The sequence below is a fragment of the Haplochromis burtoni genome, unplaced genomic scaffold (genome assembly GCF_018398535.1).
Source record: "Haplochromis burtoni strain Fernald_Lab_line unplaced genomic scaffold, NCSU_Asbu1 Contig_211, whole genome shotgun sequence".
NCBI classification, from domain to species: Eukaryota; Metazoa; Chordata; class Actinopteri; order Cichliformes; family Cichlidae; genus Haplochromis; species Haplochromis burtoni.
The window spans coordinates 732,492-754,242 of record NW_024582572.1 but is presented as its reverse complement, the minus strand read 5'-3'; the positions used below and the strand labels follow the sequence as shown (position 1 = coordinate 754,242).

At 42.9% G+C, this 21,751-nt stretch overlaps 1 protein-coding gene across 3 annotated transcripts; it reads right to left on the bottom strand.

The window, feature by feature from the left end:
• Window positions 1–5,654: 5,654 nt before the first annotated feature.
• On the bottom strand, window positions 5,655–21,162 carry LOC102305616 (PHD finger protein 20). 3 transcript variants are annotated; one of them, XM_042226423.1, is made up of 18 exons: window positions 20,982–21,162; window positions 19,724–19,803; window positions 18,608–18,779; window positions 17,089–17,173; window positions 15,940–16,013; window positions 15,593–15,833; window positions 15,378–15,467; window positions 14,736–14,795; window positions 13,145–13,331; window positions 12,968–13,059; window positions 12,751–12,873; window positions 11,469–11,555; window positions 11,245–11,387; window positions 10,887–10,986; window positions 10,277–10,472; window positions 9,971–10,187; window positions 8,096–8,369; window positions 5,655–7,523 (listed from the first exon to the last, which is right to left on the bottom strand). In XM_042226423.1, exons 2-18 carry the CDS (start codon window positions 19,801–19,803, stop codon window positions 7,387–7,389), a joined length of 2,358 nt encoding a protein of 785 aa, XP_042082357.1. In that variant the 5' UTR covers window positions 20,982–21,162; the 3' UTR covers window positions 5,655–7,386. The 3 variants fall into 3 exon arrangements, with proteins under 3 accessions (XP_042082357.1, XP_042082356.1, XP_005936667.1); XM_042226422.1 differs by having other exon boundaries at window positions 12,751–12,876; window positions 20,982–21,161; XM_005936605.3 differs by having other exon boundaries at window positions 8,114–8,369; window positions 12,751–12,876; window positions 20,982–21,158.
• Window positions 21,163–21,751: the final 589 nt, after the last annotated feature.

Here is a 21,751-nt window from a genome sequence, read left to right as displayed (position 1 = left end):
GCGTAAACAACAGGTCACGAGATCAGCCGCCATATTCTCAACAGGTGTCAAAATTTTCACATGCCGTGATCTCAGAGCTTTGTATTCTGATTTAAATATTAATATTTAAATTAATATTTTATATTTTTATTATATTTTATACTATATATGTATATATTTATTATTATCAATATATATAGGTAAATTTATATATATATATATATATATATATAATATATACATACAATATATATAGCATATATATATATATATATATATATATATATATATAATACTTATATAATATATATATATATTATATATATAAATTTTTTACTGGGAAACTTTATTTGTAGTTTTTAATTTGATTAAATTAGCAAATTAGCCAGAGGTCCCTTTACTACGGTTCGGAGCCGCGGACCTTCAGTAACAGTAATAAATCACACGCAATAGTACATTCATGTAGTTGTAAAAAGCATGATAATATATTAAGTAATCCAAAGTATTCAGAATACGTTACTTCGTGATACGTACAATACGTTACAAAATACATTTTGGGGCATGTAGTCTGTAATCTGTAGTGGAATACATTTTAAAAGTAACCTTCCCAACACCGAGTCATGTTGCATGATTTAATTTGATCTGAGCTTTAGCTGTGGCCTCGCATTTGACTCCAGAGTACTTTGGTATAGAAAACAGTTCATGGTCAATAACTGCAAGGTGCCCAAATCACCAACCCTCAGCCTCCGTGCATACAGTTGGTGTGAGGTGTTTGTACTAGATGTGTTTGCTTTACTCCAAGTGTTGTTCTGTGCATTATATGCAAACATCTGCATTTAGCTCTCATCTGTCTGAAGGACATTGTTCCAGAAGTCTTGTGGTTTGTTAAGATGCAGTAAATCTAAGCTGTGCTGCCATGTTCTTTTTAGAGAGACGAGACTTTCTTCTGCAAATCTGCTCAATAAACTGTACTTGTTTAACATTCAGTCTTTCAATGGTCCTGTCCTGATCTTAAACAATTAAATGCGGCCTGGGATCTTTTACATTTCTCTGAGCATTGTATAGTCTGACCTTGAGGGGAATTTGCTGGAACATCGACCAGATTGTGGCACTGTGTTCACACACCTGAATGCTCTTGGGGCGATCGTGGCTCAAGAGTTGGGAGTTCGCCTTGTAATCGGAAGGTTGCCGGTTCGAGCCCCGGCTTGGACAGTCTCGGTCGTTGTGTCCTTGGGCAAGACACTTCACCCGTTGCCTACTGGTGGTGGTCAGAGGGCCCGGTGGCGCCAGTGTCCGGCAGCCTCGCCTCTGTCAGTGCGCCCCAGGGTGGCTGTGGCTACAATGTAGCTGCCATCACCAGTGTGTGAATGTGTGTGTGAATGGGTGGATGACTGGATATGTAAAGCGCTTTGGGGTCCTTAGGGACTAGTAAAGCGCTATATAAATACAGGCCATTTGTACAGCACCTCTCTATCACAGAGGTGCTCCCAAATCCTGATAATCGGTTAATCAACTGACCTGCTTAACTTTTATGGGAGCAGTAAGGGACTACTACATTTTGTACACACCTCTTGAGGAGTAAACAATGACACAGTGTAATATATCACGTGTTGTTCGTTTAAGGTTGGCTTTACCTCATTTCAAGTCCTGAAATAGACACAATGCTTTTTATTATGTCCTGATATATTAAATGTTATTACTCAAAGAGTGTACTTTCTGTTTCATGACTGTATGTAGAGACGTTGGTTTGTTCTTCCTCTTACTGTAAATGTGTTAAAAAAGAATTAAATATTTAATAAACCTTAATAACACACCTGCAATGACTATGTTATATTACGATATATTTATGCCACACTATATTAACAAAAGTATTCGCTTGTCTGCCTTCACATATATGTGAACTTGAGTGACGTCCCAATTTTAATCCATAGGGTCAAATATAATGTCGGACCACCCTTTGCAGCTATAGCAGCTTCAACTCTTCTAAGAAGGCTTTGTGCAGGTTTATTAGAGTTTTTGAACATTCTTCCACAAGCGCAGTTGCCTGCCTCGCAGTCTCCGCTCAAATTCATCCCAAAAGTGTTCTGTCAGCCTGAGTACAGGACTAGGACTCTGTGCAGGCCAGTCAGGTTGTTCCACACCAAACTCACTCATCCATGCCTTTGTGGACCTTGCTTTGTGCACAGTCCTGTTGGAACAGGAAATAATAATCAGTCTGAGACAAAACACAGGATTACATTTTATCTCTCTACCAACTTTGAGTTGGTAGTTTCTTCATTAATGTAGGAGTAATGGAGAGTTAACCAGTGAGGAAGCCAGATGGGATGTTCGGTTTTCTGGCAAGAAGAGAAACAAAATCCTGGCATTTAGTTTCAAACTGAAAAAACAAAAGAATGGTTTCTTTTTGTGCATGTTGTAAAAACAGATGAAATGAAACCAAATTAAAGTCCAAATTATTTCAGCAGCAGCTGAAAATCGTCCAGCACAATGAGATTAAGCTCAAATATTGGTCACCATGCAGAAACAAATGGATCAAAGACCTTAGTTCCTCTGAGCAGCTTTATCCACCAGGACTGTGTTTTTGCATTTATATTCTGATCAGCTGATCTGTCTTACAGGCTGTTGTCCTGGGTTTTTTGGAAATTGTGTGGAGATTACAGGCCTGTTTATCAGACTAATGCTGCAATCCTTACTGTCCCAGCTCGTCTATAAAATCCTGGAAATACCATTTTTATGTTGCTGCTCAGTGGACTGTAGTGTGTAACACAGTCTGTGCCAACAGGAAATGTCCCGGTGGTCTGCGGACGCACAGTGAGACCATCTGGCTGACTGGACCTGAACACAACACTTTCTGTGTCACTGCACACACACTGACACATCTATCAAAGGACAGGTGTCTCAAAACTGTTGCTGTCCTGAATACTTTCACCATTTTTTCTCTCATTGTTAACATGAACACGAGTTAAGTGAAGATCATGGGATGGAAAGAACCATAAAATGTCATCCCGTCCCTTAATGATGAAATCCTGGTCAAATCTAGTAAACTAACTGCTGAAGATTGCAGGCCATTTATATCCCTTCTTCACTCGTGGGTATCAATGACGCTGGTTTGCTCTTGAGATCAGAGCATGACGGCACCGCATACTTCAACAGTGAAGAGCAGCAGATGATGGATGTCAGAGGTTTAAACATGAGGTTTCTCTTCTCTGCTGAGGACTAATCTGTGACCTAAAGTCTGGATCAGCATAATCTGTAGATGCTGTTTGAGAGACGATCACACATTTAACAGTTTCCATCTTTTCATTTCTGTATGTTAATGGGGGTTTTTTTCCCATTCACTCATATTTTTTGTTTAATTTTCCAACCTTTTTATTCTTTATCATTATTACATTTTTGATTTTGCCTGGGAAACCTCTCATTCAGATTAAAGCCTCTGATTTTAGGTTTAAACACAAAGAAAAACCCATCAGTGTCTCAGCGGGACAACAAAAACTGCATGAAACAAACAGGAATATGCTTTGGGTTAGGGAGTAACTCGTGCTCTGTGTGTTACCTTGTAAACATCTCGGGGTCAGTTATGAATATTACATTTGAAATGATAAATATTTGCCAGTTTTATGGATAATTTTCATCTCATATTTGAAGACTGGATTTTAGATTATATTTGAAGCATAATCTCAGCTCTTCAATAAGTATCAATCTTTTCTAATCCGTTCAATTCCAGTTAAAATAAAAAAGCTCTCCAAGCTGTTCTGTTTGTGTGATCTGTATAACTCCTTCGCCCAGCGTGACTCAACAATGCTGGGATACATGTGGCCTAAAAAGTCGTCTCAGTAATGCAAATTATATCTTTAAATAGCTGAAAAGCATCCAGATGTGCTCATTTGTTGAACTAAAAAGTTGACCATAGTAAATAAATCTTTAAAAATAACTCAAACCACAAACAGGAGTAATGAACACGTGGGCACGTATTCAATCTGGAAAGCACTGCGGTCTTTAAATCCAGACACTTGAATGTGATACAACCACACGACTGGGATTTTATACCTTTATTCAAAGCTACAACTCCTCAGAAAAACACATTTCCTCGTGCTTTAAACAAGAGTATGAATATAAAAATGAAAACTTGGGACTGTATATGAAAGAAAGACGTAAACGCCTTAAACCTGCTTTCTGATGACCAGCAGAGGGCGGCGACTGTGGCTGTGAAAAGCTGTCTGATTGGATGAAATGTCTATGAGACGCTTCCTGATATTGCCAATCTCAGGAAGCGCTGTTCTGGTGACTTTATGTTATGTGTCCATCTTTTATATACAGTTCATGTGGTCTGAGTCAGACGCCCCTGCGGGCTGCGATACGTAGCACAGCATCTTTAGCCGGCGTGGTAATAAAACTTTAAAAAACTGAAGAGAAGCAACAGGTTGGATTAAAGACACATCAGCGTTAAGCAGGTAAGTTTTTCAGAGTGTAACGAGACGCTGAAGGAAAAACTGAAAATAACATGAAATGAACAACTGTTTTCCTGGAAAGTTCCACTTTCAAGCCATTCTATCAAAATAAAATCTACAGCTATATACAGTTAGCTTCTTGTTCAAGAATATAAAACTTCATTCAGACATATGTACATTTTAAAGCTGCTGGGGTTTCTTAATCTAACAGTAGGCTGTTTGCTTTAATGGCAGACTGCACCAACAACAGCACCTGCAGTTTTCTCCATCTGATTCTGTGCAGGACAGTCTGGTTCAGAACTCATACATATAAAACTTATTATGAGCCAGCTGTTAAAAAATAAAAAGCCGGGGACATACTCTGCTTTTCCTTATTTCTAGGGCCAGCAGTGGAAGTTCATGTTTAACATGAAGAACAATTCGCTGTGAGCCCACATATCAGGCAGCTTTTTTTCTATCCCTGGATCTGTATGATGTCACAGAAAGAGGATATTACTAATATGGTCATCTCAGGCACATAAGCCCCACCCACCTGCTGTCCAAATCTTCTATTTAAGAGGAGCAACCAATTAGGAAAGAGTAGCCTTAAAGGCAGACGAGCTGAAACAGTTTCAAACAGAGCAGATAAATTATTAACTGTGAATTAAGCAAAGCTAGCACTGAAGAGTCCAGAATAAAAAATGCATCATGCTGTTCACAACCCAAGATATCTGTGTATTTGAACAAACAAATAAATGCAGAAAAGCAGATAAACGAGGACAGGAGGAGGGGAAGAAAACTGTTCCCTCAATGAGGCTTTTAACAGAGAAACACCAACAGGACGCCAAAGCTGACACTGTAATGACAGTCTGCCACCACAACCTCATCTGGGTGACCTCTCACAGCTCGAGCCAGCAGTGAATCATACCACGAATGGATGAATTCCTCCTGCAAAATGATTCCCAGAATTTCCCCGAATAACTTTCTAACAGAACTGAATGTGAGCGGCTCTGCAGTTAGCTGTTTACATCCATTTAAACATGCGTGTTTTTAAACCCTGTTTTTCCACTGAAGACACTGAAAGTCTGGAAGCATTTCGTTTGTTGGACACTTGTAGTGCAAACAGCGCTCAGCAGAGGTGACCAGAAAGAGGTGAGAAACGACAGATTAGTACAAAGAGCTACTGTTTCTGTGCTCTTTATAAGCGGTTCACACCATTTGGTGTCGAGTTTTTGTGCTTTTAAAAGATATACTGTTTGATTCTGAATGAGTAAAAAATGCAGGAGCAGAATTTTTAGTTGTCTGAAACGGTTAAACTGACCGCATCAACTTCAAATTAGCAACTGAAACAGCTCGTGAAAGGAAAACCTCAGTATCTGTTAACCTGCGGCTGATTTTTCCATCTTCCTTCTGCCCGTCTGCTGGTGGCAGTGGGCTAAGTAGGTATTCCGGGCGTGGACTCCCTCTGCAACATTTTCATGACCGGGCTCCTTTAGACGTGGAGGTGCAGCGACTACTCTGAGCTCCCTCGGGGACGCCACAGCCCCTCGTCCGCTCTACGGCTGAGCCCACACGTTCTTTCAGCTGCATGTATCTGTGACATCATTCCTTCAGTCAAAGACCAGGAACAAACCATGGCCCGTGGGACAGATCAAGGCCATTGCTCACCACTGAGTCCCCAGTAGGCTTTGCCTGGTTGTTGCTGCAGTCTGCACAGTGATGACCTCCTGCATCTTTGTTGACTGGTTCAGAGCTTTACGTACATGAAAACTGAACCATATTCAAGATTTGTATAACACCAGCCTAAACATGCCTCACTGTTCACAGTGTGGTACAAAGCCCGCTGCTCCATTCTGGGTTTAAATTATTACAGAAGACAAAAAAGCTTGGAATCAGTCCAATGCTGAGCAAAAAGGCTGAAACCTGAAACTGCTGCAGAGTCCCACAGACGCTCACGAGTCGTCATAATCAGTCGTGACTTTACACAAATGTGTAAACGTCTCTTCATGCTGGAAGTGACAAATAAACTAAAGGTGTTTGGCCTCACACTGGGCATAATGATTATTGATCAATGATTAATTAACCTGTGGTGCTGCCCCACCCCAGCGGTGATGACATCAGTCATCAGGAACCACACAACAATGAAGCAGTGACTTTCAAAATAAAAGTAAGGGATATGTCCTGCAGTAAATTAGTCAGATTAAATATGTGTGGGTAGGAAAATAAGGTGCTTGAAGGGTATCCTTCCTGAGGAACACTGAAGCCGTTTTGTTGTTGCTCCACATCGCACTGATTCCTAACATTAAAAAAAAGGAACCAATGATTTAAAAATAATACAGCTGGCCTTTAAGTCAGCTTGTAGCGTTCTTCCTCTCCTCATTGGTGAATAAAATGATGAAAAAGAGAGAGAGAGAGAGAGAGAGAGAGAGAGAGAGAGAGAGGAGCTCTGAGAGCTGCTGCGACTAACTAGCACTAGCTCAACTGGCAGTTAGTGGTCACCAACCCTTAAGAACCTCCTGGTCTCACCAGACTGTAAAACCCTCCAAGAGTCTTTCAAACAAACAATTATTAGTACTGGCAATATTAGTACAATTAGAAAATATACGATATCCAAATCCTTTGTGTGCGTTGTTACACTTCGATGCTGGCTGGCAGAAAAACAACGAGCTGATGGCAGACGACGCGTCCGTTCAGCCTCCACAGAGACAAACATCATCCTGTCCCGATGAGACGGATGACAGCTGATCAATGACCTAACTCGTCCTCGCCTGGTGCTCACACGGGCTCTCAAGTCCTGCTGGAGGCGTTTCAGGAACAGTCGCGTTGTATTAAAAACAAAACAAAAAAAAAAACACCATCTTGTTGCAGAGCACCTTTTCTCCACCACAGGGGGGCGCTGTCCTGTAACTGCAGGGAAACAAACCACAGTCAACTCAGAGTTTCACGCTCTTTGTCTCGTCAGAGTTCAGAGGGAGGGCGGTCAGCGGCAGACCGACAGGCGCCTCACGGTGCACAGGTCACACAGCAGCCGTTTGATTCGCTGTTTGAGCTGCGGGAGGCGGGACAGAGGGTCAGGAGGCTCGAGCTCGCCGGAGTGGTCCAACCAGGACTCTAGAACTGAAGACAGAGAAGAGCGAGTTTTACAACCAGCAGCGAGCACATGTGGACACAAACTAACACCGAGGTGTAACGTAGGAGCACAGCACGACTCTGACGCCTCATCACGTCCAACCCAGCGTTGCTGTATCACGCTCAGGCACGCGCTGCTGTCAGTCACACAAGATACGTGATGTACAGCAGTGAAGCGAGACCTCTCTAATCCCAATTAAATTAAAGGCCAAACATGCAATGAAGATGCGATAGATACTTTTTCACAATAATGTCAGTTCTAAATAATCAATACGGTGAAAGTGGAGCAGCAGGCAGGAACACGGCGATCAGGATGCATGAGCTTCACGACCCCTCCAAGTGAAGCGACGCAAAAACCGAACCTTGTCTCTTCTTCCTCCCACGCCTCAGTAATTATTCTCCTCCAGCTAGAATGGCTCTAACTCGCGGTGGATAATTACTTACTTGCTTCTTTCTCTAAATATTTCTCTCTGCTTTCGTAACCAGACGAAGCCACCGTGACTATTTTAATAACACTGAATGATGATTAATGTGGAGTGTTGTGTGCAACTGTCTTTTACATTCAACGTGTGCGTTACCGTCCAGCTCTCTCTCGATCACGTCCATCCTGGCGCTGATCTGCTGGTGCAGGGACTCGATGTGCTCCAGCAGGTTCAGCTGACACTCGGCCACCGACGCCGCGCGAGGCTGTGCTGCGCACGTCCGAGTGTGCGCCTGCTCGCCGCCGCCTGCGTGATTCTCTGTTTTTATGTTGTGCACATCTGTGAGTGCGGTGGCGTCTCTGTCTGCGGCGGTGTGAGCTGCGCTCCTGTTGACATCTTCAGGTTTTATTTCCTACACGGAGAGAATGACAGATGCTTTTAACAAACAGCAGCCAGAGACACACGAAGACTAATTCGTTTTTCAGTGAATTTGACAAACTTGGAGAGTAGTTTGAATAACGACACTCTGCCAATGATGCTTGAAAATTCCCTTTTCTGGAGAAAATGCGGCCCCCCCTCGCCCCCCACAGAACCCCAGGTCCTTGTTTCTGTTACATCACAGTGTTAAACCTCTTGCAGCTACAATACAAGCCGTGATGCTCAGAGTTGGTTAAACAGATAATAATGCTGGCTTTGGATTCTGAGTCCTGGAGTTTCTGCTGTATTTAGAAAGTTCAAAGAGATCAGCTGATTCTGAAGGGTCAGGTGGACATTTTTCAGTTTTTATCGATTTTCATCTAATAGCCGAACTGAAATTAGAATATTATTAGATTACATCTCCATTTTATATTTCAGTAACTTTACAATTTAATATGAAATTTTGGTTTTACAAGTCATGGCCTGCTTATTCTGTAATAAATAAATAATTATTTTCTTTTTTACAGGTGATCTCCTTAAGATTTAGATAAAAATTCAAAGACAGTTTATGGCCACAGCCTCTACTGCAGGAAAAACACACCGGTGGCAACAGACTCATGAGCCAATCACAGGAGGAGCGTACAATCCCTCCACAGGCTCACCTGTCGAAACCTTTTATTTCCGTGACCCTCTCTGGATGTAAGAATCTCTCTTACATCTCACATCTTGTCTTCTGGTCCACTTAAATAAATTCACTGTGATCTGCTCGTTTCACTTGTTGATTCTCCATCAATCGTTTATTTTTAGCTCCATTTCGTTGCTACTAATGATGTATTCTTTCTATTCTACAAGAATTCTCCAACAGTTAAGAGAAATAAAACAATTCAGGATCAGAAACTGGTCTGAAAAACGACAAAGTCCCCATGAAATCAAACAGATGACAGGTTTTCATGATCTACCCGACGAGCCTTACGTTTGTAAAATCTCTGGCTGTGTGATTGTGCAGAGGAAGCCTGTTGCAGCTTTTCTGTTGGTGTATCTTCACAGAGTATCCTCTGCAGCTCTCGCTCCCCCCCCTCACACTCAGTAAAAGGTAAAAATAGTTCCACATTCACCAGAATGAGCTTCTAACTGGTCTTCACTGGTCTCATAGCAACAGCAGGAGCTTAGCGCTGCGAGCGTGAGGCGCTGCTTCTGCTCAAGGTCTCAGTGAGCCAGGCTTTGTTTTTTTACTACACCTAAACCTCCCAACAGCTGAAGATTCACGCGTCTCAAATTCACAGCAGAGAAGAGCTTTGAGGAGACAGAAAAAGAGATTCATCGTCTTTGCTCAAAATAATCAGCTCGGATTTTATGATGTTCAGCCTTAATGCAGGAGTGAAATCCGAGCTTAGAGTTTATTGCTCATGTACGACTCATTCGGTCGTCCGTTTCCCCCCCATCAGTGTGAACAGCACAAATAAATGAAAATGTTTTGTGTCCTGTTACCTCGGGCAGTGGAGCGAGTTGGTGAGCACTTGTGAACGAGTGTTTCGGCTTTCTGAGTAGGAAACGTGTGAAGTTAAAAGGCTACACGAGTGTCTGCTGAGTCTCTACCTTCTCCTCGCCACTGCGCTCTTGCTTCACCGTCACCATCGGCCTCTCTTTCTCCTGCTCCTCTCCTTTTTCCCATGATGCTCCGGGCTTCTGATAGCAGTGCTCGCTGCTGACGTAGCAGACGGGCGGCTCTCCTCTCGGGCTGGACGTCAGTCTGTGCCTCTCCTCCTGCTTCCACGGTGACCTCCACAGCTGCTGGTCGGGGTGGGACGGCGAGCTGCGGGGAAAGACGGCCACAGTCAGACCGAGCTAACGTCTCTGCGGGCTCGAACAGATGAGCCGAGCCGCCGGAGCGATCGCACTCACCGCAGCAGGCTGATTTTGAGTTGCAGGGCGCTGAGGACCTGGCTGATGCCGTACGTGTGTGCCAGCAGGTGGCTGGTGTGTGAGATCTTGGAGGCGTTGACCTCCGAGTAGTTCTCCTTCACACACGACAGGCCAAACATGTGACCGGATTTCAACAAGTCGGGCTCAGACCGGAAACGCTGAGCACACCGCCAACCTGGACCAATGAGGATTACAGATGAAAACAAGATGAGAGGAGAAGCACGAGCACCACACAGGAACCCACAGAGAGCCAGCAGGGCTCTGAAAACGGCTTCAGCCTGAGCTGTGGAGCTCGTGTCGTCGAAGCCTCACACACTCACTGAGGTACAAACACACATAAGTCACATGTCCTTCTCCAACCAGTCAGAAAAGGTTACAATACAAACACACACTTTGACTTTCACCTAAACACAGAGAGCTATCCTACGACCACTCGACAAGGGGTCGAGGAACTTTTCCAGGCCTTTGCTGTATCATATAAAATGCAAGCTTTGAGTTTGATATTACACCAACTATCAAATAATCCACCTTTACCTGCTTTCTTTCACAGGCTCGGCACAGCAGTAAGTGCTCACAGTGTGAATCCTACCTGCGGTCTGTCTGCAGTAGTAGCAGATGTAGTTGTGTGGGACGTTGTCCTCGTATAAACCCATACAGGTCCCGTGCTGCCAGCACAGACACGACTCGCACTACAGACACACACAGAGAAAACACGTCACAGCAGCATCACGAAACAATCCTGTGTTTCTGAGCATTCCTGACACAAAGGCCTTCAGTGACAAAAGAAGTCCTAATAAAGACAAAATTTTCACATTGAACAGAACCTGATGGACACGAATGATGTGAAATATTTCCCATGATTCATTTCTCTCCTTTCAGACTTGTTTGTCAGTTCTGTGGATTCATTTTAAAAGCAGCTACAGACAAATCATTCCTGTGTGTCTCACCTGGATCATGAAGTCATTCTCCTCGTCCACCTCGCACACACACCTCACCACCTCACACTCCTCCGTCTCCGTGCCAACAGGCCAGGAGGGCGTGTCCTCTCCACTCTCTGCTGTCAGCGTTGACCAATCGCTGCCATCGTCGGCTAAAAGTACAGAAACTCGGTTTTTGAATTTTTACATCGTATCAGTGTTTGTGATATTAGTGTGTGTGTGTGTTTTCCCACCTTGCACGTGTGTGTTGTGATGTTCAGTTGAGAGCTTGAGAGTGATCGGAGGTCTGTCTGAGCTCTCATCGTCGCTGCTGCAGAAACCTGATGAGAAGAAGAGAGAAGCAACAAAATGATTGGACGCTCGGTGCTCGCATGGACGCTGTCAACCTTGTTCTGGTGCTCAGTAACTCACAGTAATGACAACAACTAATGAGAAGCAGCTGAAAAAGAGGAGTTTTAAATCACAAACAGGTCGTGAAGGTGCTTTAGCTTCGTCTGCAGCGTTTCCAACAAAACATAAATGTTTTTACTTTCCCGTTACACTCGTGTTTGTGAGCAGCCAAAACGCCCTCAACAGCAAATCTGAGCCAAACACGTTCATTTTCTGCAGTGTTACTAATGCGCAGGTTCACACTTCTGTCAGATGGGACTCTATTTAAATTTGAGGATGCAATAAGTGCAATAACAGATAAATGTGAGTTGAAGATAAATAATAAATAACATTTTATTTATGTAGCACCTTTCTAGACAGAATCACAACGTGCTGCACATAAGATAACAAATAATAAAAAGGTAAAACAGACAATATAAAACAGGCAGAAATTTAACTAAAAACTGTTTTAAAAGGTGAGTTTTGAGTTGTTTTTTTACAAACAACGACCGAGTCCACAGTCTTAATGTCTGAGGGAGAGAGTCCACAGTGGCTAAAAGCTCTGTGACCCTTAGTTCTCATCTTAGTCTGTTTTATAGTCCTGATCAGATGACCTCAGGGACCTGCTGGGGACATCGGGCTGTAGCGGATCGGAGATGTAAGCTGGTGCCAGTCCATGCAAGGCTCTAAATGTCAAGACCAGGATCTTAAAATGTACTGAAAGTCAACAGGAAGCCAGTGTAGCTGAAATGGATGGAGACTGCATGATCTCCCCGTGTTTGGGTGGGTCCTGTCTTCCTCACAGTCCAAAGACATGCAGTTAGTGGGGTTAGGTTAATTGGTGATGCTAAACTGGGCACAGGTGTGAATGTGAGTCTGAATAGTTGTTTGTCTCTGTCAGCCCTGCGACACACTGGTGGCCTATGCAGGGTGTACCCTGCCTCTCGCCCTGTGGAAGCTGGGACAACCTGACCTCCCCCATGACTCTGACTTAGATAAGTGAAAGAAAATGGATGGTAAAATATGACACTTCTACAGCGAACTTCAAACTGTTAGATGAGAGCAGACCTCTGATTTTAGGCTCCAAATATCTTACAAACCTGTTAATCTCAGTTTAAGAAGCTCAACAGACACAATGAGTCTCACCCGTCTGACTTTTCTTCTTCTTCTTCTTCTTTTTCTTCTTCTTCAGTTTGATTCGCAGGAAGTTCTTCCTCTCCTTCTTATCCAGTCCTCCCGTTTTCTCCTTCCCCCCATCCTTCTTGGCTTCTACTAACAGGCACACATGAGAGAAATGACACCAACGCTGCTGGTTGGCCTGGTTTTCTGCTCCTATGTGCTGATGTTGTGCTCTGCTCTGTACCTGTTCCCATGATGCCATGTTCTCTGCTGGTTGAGTTCTCACTCCTCCTGTCTGACACCAAGTCGCCGCCCTCTGAAAAAGATCTCTTCCTCCTAAAAAAAAACAAAAATAGCTCCAGTCAGCGTTAAACTCACCGCCCTCTGCTCACCGTATCTAACCCGTGGGACATAAAGCGACCTCACGGCCTCCTCCGCGCTGCTTTGCTCCTCCAGCTGCTGGTCGGTGTGGTAGTACTTGATGTGGTAGTGCAGCAGGCTCGCCTTCCTGAATGACTTAGTGCACCCGGGAGCAGGGCACTTGAAGGGGTTGTGGTCCAGCTCAATGGAGAGGATGGGTGGAGGCTGGTTCTTTATCACCCTGTACACTGAGAGGAGAGGACACACCGAGTGTTTCTAACTGCTGTGGGACTGGATTAGGAAACCTCAGCACTTTCATGCTTAGAAAGAAGAAGGGAGCAGCTGCACACTGATAATATGTCTTTGTATTGTAACCCCAAGCACGAAGAGAGGACAGGAAGCTACGTTAAATGTCTGCTCAGAAGCACAATTTGTCAATTTAAGACGGCATCTAAAATTCCTCTGGAGCTGAAGAAAAACCACAGTTCCACAAAAGTTTGGATGCTGTGCAATGATTTGCAAATCTTATGAATTTTATTCACAATAAAGCAGAAAACAAGTTAAATATTTCAACTGAGACATTTTACCATTTCATTAAATGCTTCAGACAACAAAACGCTGGAGAAGTGAGTGACAGTAAGAAAGGACCAGCTGGAGGAACGTGTTGCACCTCATCTGGTTGATTAGCAGCAGGTCGGTATAAAGAGAGGCAGACGTTCTCAGAACTAAAGAGGTTCAGCAATCTGCAAAGAACTGTCTACAAATTGAACAATTTCACAATAATGTTTCTCAATGTGAGATTGTGAAGACTTTAAATGTCTCATCATCTACAATAAAATAAAATCATAAATTATTATTATTATAGATTATTTGGAGAAGTATCTGCGTGCGGATGGAGGCTGAAATTCAGCATCGATGCTCGTGATCTTCAGGCAGCAGGTTAAAGCTCCATCACGCAAACACGTCGCCACATCTAAACACGGTCAGAAACAACGTCGTCTTCTCTGAACCAAAACTCACAGAAAACTGTTGCGATGTCAGACAAATGTTTTAATGACTTTTGGAAAAAGAGAAGGGAGACCCTGTGGCTCAATATCAGCGCTCAGTTTAAAAGCCTGCATCTCTGACTTCTACATCTTCTTCATGTTTCAGCACAACAATGGTAAAATCACAGAAAGCATCGATTCCAACAGCACGGCTGAAAACATTTGGAGCATGGTGACACCAAAGAAGAGCCAGGACTGCTGAGCAGCTTTAACCTAAAAATGGGACAAGATTCCTCTTCCAAGAGTCCAGCTGCTGGTCTCCTTGGCTCGGAGATGTTTAAGACACAGAGGAAACATCACCCTGTACATGTTCTCTTGAGAGGCGTCGCTTCCATCAAATTTTCTCAATTAAAACATTTGATATCCTTTCATGTTCAATCTGTTCCCGCCCCATTACAAGTGTGGATTGAGCAGCCGACAGTCTTTATCTGTCCTACTTTTTTCATTAGACAAAAAAAACCAACTTTTAAACTCTAAACTTTTGTCCCCAAAGTTTGATTCTGTTCATCTGGTCGCAGCAGTCCTGGGATTTACTTACCTGGATGATTGAGCATGCATCGAGACGTTCTAACCTTTTGTGTTTATGTGGAGGACTGAGGGACTTACATGGTTCTCTGCTGAACTTGTGTGTGGTGGGAAGGTGAGCCTGACGCTCCAGCAGGACATCTGAAACAAAGATTAAATAAAACAAACAGGTCAAGTACGTTACAGAAGCATAACCACTTACTGATCCAAATAGGAGAAGCACCTGCGAACAAAGTTAAACTGTGTTTCATCTGTTAAGAACTGGATTTTCTCACATTCACCGTGGTTTTATCCTCGGGTTGGCTTGAACGTTCTTACCGGTCAAAATTAAGATTTTACTTTATTATATGCTCACATACACTAGCAGTATGTACTCAAAGTACACCTGTATAATATTCTACAGCACATTAGTCACGTTCAATGTGTGACACAAAAGAATTAATATTTAAGTCAAAATTAACATTTTATCTTCACTTTGGAGTAGAGGTCGTCTTTAAGCTGGACAGAAATAGTGATTTGACTGGTATGAAAAACATGTCACAGTTTTGTCCATCTCACCCAGGTCTAATAAGAACTACGTCTGCTGTCCTCCTGAGTGAGACAGTCCCCACAGACATCGTCTTAAAGCTAAGAGAACCATGTAAAATGTGCACATGTTCTGTGGAGTTCTCATGTTTGGACCAATACACGCATGTCTATATCTGTTTACAGAAATAAGTGTACCTCTGTCTATGTGGGCAGGGTTAAGTGCTGCTGCTGCTGGGGGGGTGGAGTCAGCTGTGATTGGCTGATTCTGAGTTCCACTGCTTCTGCCTGGAAGAGAGACAGACCATTGTTAACCATTTTAATTTGCTCCTGCTGACGAGCTGCAGAGCCTCCAAACATCTGGACAGATCTACAGTGTGCGGGCGCTTGGGGTCAGAGGTCATCTTACTTACTGTCATCTGTTTTCTTCTTGGCAGGTGGATTTGAGGATGAAGGTTCTGCCTTCCTCTTCCTGTCCTCCTCCCTCTCCAAAGCTGCATCGGTCTCTTCTGTTGTCACCTTCTCATCTGCCTCCTCTTCCTCCTTTTTCTCCTCCTCCTCTTCTTCTTCCTGTCCTTCTCCTCCTTCCTCCTCCTCACTCTCACCTTCCTCCCATCCCTCGCTTCCCACAGCACTTTTCTCAGATCTGGATTTCTAAGAACGACAAACAAACAAAAACAAACACATTAAGGATCAAAGACGTTGTGATTGTGTGAAACACTGAGAAGACGAGGACCAATTAGAGAGAAGCATTTCTTACTTCCTGGAAAGGTTTGACTTTGGTGGGCTTCACAGTCCGAACCACGCCATCATAGAATCGCACTGTGTAGGATTCTGACACAGGAAAACACAAACACCAGGTTTAGATCAATGATGTTCCAAAAACAGCCGATTCGCTTCAGTAACAACAGGAACGCAGCACAAACAACCCAAAGACGGACAGCGGGAGTCAAACAGCATGAAGGGAGGACATAAAAGACGCCCATCCATTCACTGAGCTTATCTGGGTCAGAGCCGACCGAACCACTTCAACCGGCACCTTTTGATGCAAAGGAGCACGGCTGTGCTCTGAGCTCTGTCTGAAGGGAGAGCCCAATTTTTGCCACTTGAATGCACAATCTTATTTTCTGGTAACTACCCACAGCTCGGGGTCACATATGAGAGAGGGAATGTAGATCAACCAGTAAATTGACAGCTTCGCCTTCAAGCTCAGCTCCCTCTTCACAACAGACCGGTCCAGCTGCACCAGCCCTTCTGTCAATCTCCTGCTTCAATCTCCACCTAAGTGCCTCAAACAAAGCCCAGAGATACCTCACCTCTCCCACCTGAGGCAGCAACTCGACTCCAAACCAGAGTTTTTAGTATGAATTAATCAGGATTTATTTGACTTTTCTTTAATGAAAGGCTTTTAACAGTCCAATGTATCAGCTTCAACTGTAAAAATAATGTAAGCTGCATTATATCATTAATATCATTGAATCAGGAAAACCACTGAGGATTAGCCGACTTATATTGTAGAGTAACTTAGTGTAATTAATGAACCCACGCACAATCCTACCTCCATACTAGTCAAGTTACTGGAACAAGAAGCACAGAGAGGTGGGCTGAAATTTTGGGCCTCTCACCTCATTTTTTCCCAGTATTATTAAGACCTCCTTACTTCTTAGGTGCAGAAGCAAGCTAAATCTGAATCATTACGATATATACTATGAAAGAAAACATATGCATGGGTCCATTGAATAGCCAAAAGTTAGTGAGGGGTGCAGATGGTAGGTGCTTAATGATTTATCAGACAACCTTGTGATAAACAGCTGCACTGACCTTTTTCCCCCCCCAAAATCAGTAAATCAACCAGCAGTAAAATACAGTAGAAAAACAACAGAGGTAAAAGGTCACAGCTGAACCTCACCGTCCTTGTTGACGCGGAGGATTTTGGCCGGGTAGAAACGACAGTCGGTCCAACAGGCCAGAACCTTTGAGCCTGAAACAAACGTCTGAGTCGCAGAGAAAACGTCTGTTAGCTTACACAGTCAACATTCTCCTAGCTTCAACTTATTATTGTCATAATCTTTCTAGTCTTCTTGACCAACATTATTAAAACACACTAGGGCTGCCACAAACGATTATTTTGATAGTCGACTAGTCAGATCATGCATCCATTGGCTGTAAAACTTACAGCTTATTGCACCAGCAGCATCTGCTCTTATATAACTATCATTAGCTTGCAGCTTTAAGTGTTTAAGGTCTGTGCTAACTAAAGACAAGATGATAGTTTATTAAACTTTTAATGAATTTTGCAGATTGTTTCGGTGGAGTTTAATAAACTCAGCCGTCTGCTCCTTGCCCTCTAAAATATAACAGGTAGTGAAGGGAGTCTGGTGTTTTACGCCGGCTCTAGTGAGCCTTGAACCCTCCAGCTACCGAGCGGGTGGGTAGCAGACGTCTCCGAAAACGTCGGGGCACTTTTACAAATTTGTGATGTCTTGATAAACCGAGCAGACATTTGAAGTTTGCAAAGCTACATTCTCGCCTAGAAATGTGTTAAAAGTTTATTTTGTGACCCAGAAAGAGTAATATTAAAACTAAGTAGCTGCTGCCATTGTTGGAAACAGGAATTGGCTGGGTCGCGCTATGAATTCTGGGATCATTTGGGCCACGAAGGATACATCCGACTCATCCTTCAAATTCGGGGAAAAGGAGGACGCATTTGGAGAAATCTTCAAATTTGGAAAGCCTTCGTCGCGTCCCTGTAACGTAATCAAACGCTGGCTCCTAACGATGCAGCCCGTAAATTTGGACAACAGCTACGATACTGGAGACAGCTTCTTCTTCTTCTTCGGGGTTTAATGGCAGCTGGCATCTTTGTACATGCAGTGCTGCCACCTTCTGTTTCAGTCCGCTATTACACTCTTAAATCCTAATATTCATTCCTGCGTCTTTCCGGATCTTACAAAGCTTCAAACGACGCGTCGACTATTAAATTTGTCATCGAAATTTTTGATAGTCGACATAATCGTGACTAGTCAATTAATCGTGGCAGCCCTAAAACACACACCCAGTTTCTGCTGCTCTGTCCACAGCAGCTGCTTCACTGTCAGTCTGTATTATGAGCCTAACCTCCTCAAATGTATTTAAAATGACAGCCTCATCGTCTGTCCACGTCCTGACTGATGGTGGGGTAAATGATAACAGAAATATATTGTGGATACGATGAACCAAGTTGTAGTACAGGCTCTGATATTTTCACATTTACTTCAAATGCAGAGTATCTAGGATTTATATGCGGGAATTAAATCTATTATTTCAGTTCATGCATCTTAGAAAAATTAAATCTTATTCAGTATCAGCATCCCTGCCATGACACTGATACCGATGTTTTAAAAACTATTTAAAAAGAAACATCTGTGTACGTCTAACGTGTTCTATACCGGCTGTGATCGCGTTGGATTCAGGCCCTGCCTCCTCAGGCTGACTCGCTCCTTCGGCCGCAGGTACGGTGAGTTCCACTGAAACCACTCGTCATGGCGACGGCTCCACTGCAGGTAGTGGATCAGGACCCGCTCTTTGTCATAATCAATCTTCTCAATGGTGGCTGTGTACCTAAAAGAAGGACAAACTTTTAGTACACCATTAAATTTGAAGTATGTTCTCCCAAAAATCTTTATAATTTCCACATTCAAAATTAGCTTTTGTTTAGCTACAAATTAGAGGATATTTACGCACCACAGGAAAGGTTGGGCTTTTTGAATTCACACATGAGCACAGCTGGTTGCATATCTTTAAGGCAATGAGTCAGTGTTACTTCATTTAATATAAGTCTGTTCCTTTTGCTTTTTTTGTTGTTATTTGGTGGATTAAAAATCATAAAAAAGTTAAATACTTTACTAAAATCCTGGAAAAAAAATCATCACCAGTATCTGAAAGTTTCCTGTATGTTGGCTGAACTGCTGTGGGAACTTAAATGAATCATCCACTCATCGGATTTCCACAGACCAGACTCATAACAAAGGGACTATTAAGAAGTCGCTAACCCACACTTTACTTTAAAAGCTTGAATGAGTGGTACATCATAACAGCAGAAGCTCAGTAAAACAAACAATTAATTTTTGGTATTTTGAGTGTGTTAGTGCAAAGAGGGTGGACATGAGTGTCGGGGTGATTTGTGACAGAAGGAGAGCAGCAATAGTGAAAGGAAAGGTTTAAAAGATTGTAGTGAGGCCCATTGTGATGTTTGGTTGTACAGGAGGCAGAGCTGAAGATGTTCAGATGTTGACTAGGAGTGAGCAGGATGAACAGGATTAAAAATTAGTGCATCAGAGGGAGGGCTCAGAGTCAGGGAGGAAAGGCTGAGGTGGTTATGATGTGTGTAGGAGAGTGAGAGTGGATATCTTGGGCAAAGGCTGTTGAATATGGAGCTGGTGGTTGGAGTAACAGAGGAGGATGCAGGGACACAGTGAGATGGAGGCAGATCATCTGCTGTGATGACCCCTAAGGGAAAGAATAAGTGTGTGTGTGGAAGGTGGTGGTGGGAGGAGTCTTCTGACCAGTTCTTGTGGTGGTCTCGAGCTTCTAGCTTGGCTCCGACTTCAAATGTGATGCCTGATCGGTCCGGAGGTGTCTTCATCTGGTACAAAAACACAGGAAGTGTTGATGTGAGCATTTTCTGTCATTTTACTGTGGAGAGTTTATTTGACAGTTCAATATTTTTAAGCCATTTTCTTTTGTTTTGATGGAGCACAGCGGTTATCTTCAATGTTGGATATAAATATTCTATTTGCTATGTTTCATTATTTGTGGAACAACAAGTGTAAACGGACAAGGTGAATAAAAACTCAAAGGCGGTCCATTCTAATAACTTAAAAACAGAGTATAGGTTGAACTAAGCAAATTCCTAAATAAACTCAAACTCTAGATATGTCAAAGATTTATTTTCTTTACAGTTTCCCCCATATTGTATTTATTATCTTAACAAATAAATGTTTGAATTTTCTTTTTTCTTCTATTTTTGCAAACTATTGTTGTAAGTTAAAAAAAATAAATAAGCAAGAACACACAAAGGTCAAAGGTCGCGAACGCTACTGTACGTCACGTTGCGTGATGACGGCATACATATGATGACGTTGCGCCCGTCTCTGATAACGGTTGCAGCCCAACTTTTTTTAGTGTAGTTATTATCAGCTTTCCACGGGTGCAGTCTGAATTTCGACTGAACAAATGTGCGAATGTTAAACTCGAACAGTTTGTAATGAATGAAACAGGCATTTTTTGACTTTCCGCTTGATATTCCTTAGCTTTCTTAGTAGAAGAAGATAATTGGTCTTGAAGACTCCTAAGGACGCCTACTCTAGATTTTATTGGCTGTCTCGGTCGTCAGTCGCTCTAAATGTCCCTCCCCTGTCTAGCTTAACAGATATTTGACAGCGGCTAAGATGCTAATGCTATCAATGTTAGCTCTAAATATTAGCACAGAATGACACCAGACGAAGCGGAAAGTACTTTAAAAGAACACTTCAGTAAAAGACACCAGCGTAAGAGAAGATACAGTCGCATGTTTAAAGCTGTCCTCTGCGCTGGTGCAGTTCAGCGGAGTTGGATCGCCTCTCCATTGACTGTGAATACAGAAGCTAACACAGCTAACAGTTCGCTGCTGCTGAAGCAGCTTAGGCTGACAAGTCTCACTGACCGCTGCGAGCAGCCGCAGGCCTCCTGTCGGCCAGCGGAATATTTAATAAAATGTCTCTGCACTTTAATTACAAACATGAGCGTGGAATATGTAAACGAGAAACATAAAAGCTTGTTTACCTCTGACGTTACTTGTTCTCTGCACTCCTCATACTGTGATGACTATAGAGCGCATGCGCGAAGGGGGCCGAGTTTCTGGCAGGGATGGGACGCTTGAAAAGCGTTTCTTCGCTGTGTCGAGCCTCCGACGCGATGTTTCAAAATACTGCACCGAACACAGAGATCACATGACCACGAATAAACGAGGCTTTGGTGCCCCAGTTCCGACAGGTGGTGTACCTGCTGCTTCCGGGCACTGCGAGGCGTCAGGATTCACTTTTTTTTTAATGAGCCAGAGTCATTTGTAATTACTGAATTAATGTTTTTGTATTCATGACACACGCGTGTGTAACAGAAAACAAGGCCCTCTCTCTCTTTATTATTTTCGTTGTGGTTAATGGAGACCGATATTATCTAATTACTTAAACACGGGAATCCACAGAGAAAGAGACTCATTAAAGTATCTCAGTAAAAAAACCTCCTTTTTGCTTTCAAGGAGAAATAAAACAGACAGAAATGTTCGACTCTGACTCCGTCTGTGCTCTAATTTTATGTTTTCTTCTTTCAACAGAAAATGTTATTTGCAGGATTGAGTGACGTCATCCTCCTTGTAACTCCCATAAAGAATTTATTTATAGTGTAAAAGAAATGTTAGAAAAACACATGAATACAGGTGACCCACTTCTTAACGATTTTCACGACATGCGTTTTTTTCTTAAGTCTCACTGACGCTTCTGCTGCGAGTATCTCATAAACAGCATCTCCAAGATGTGGCGATAGTAAAATTGTCC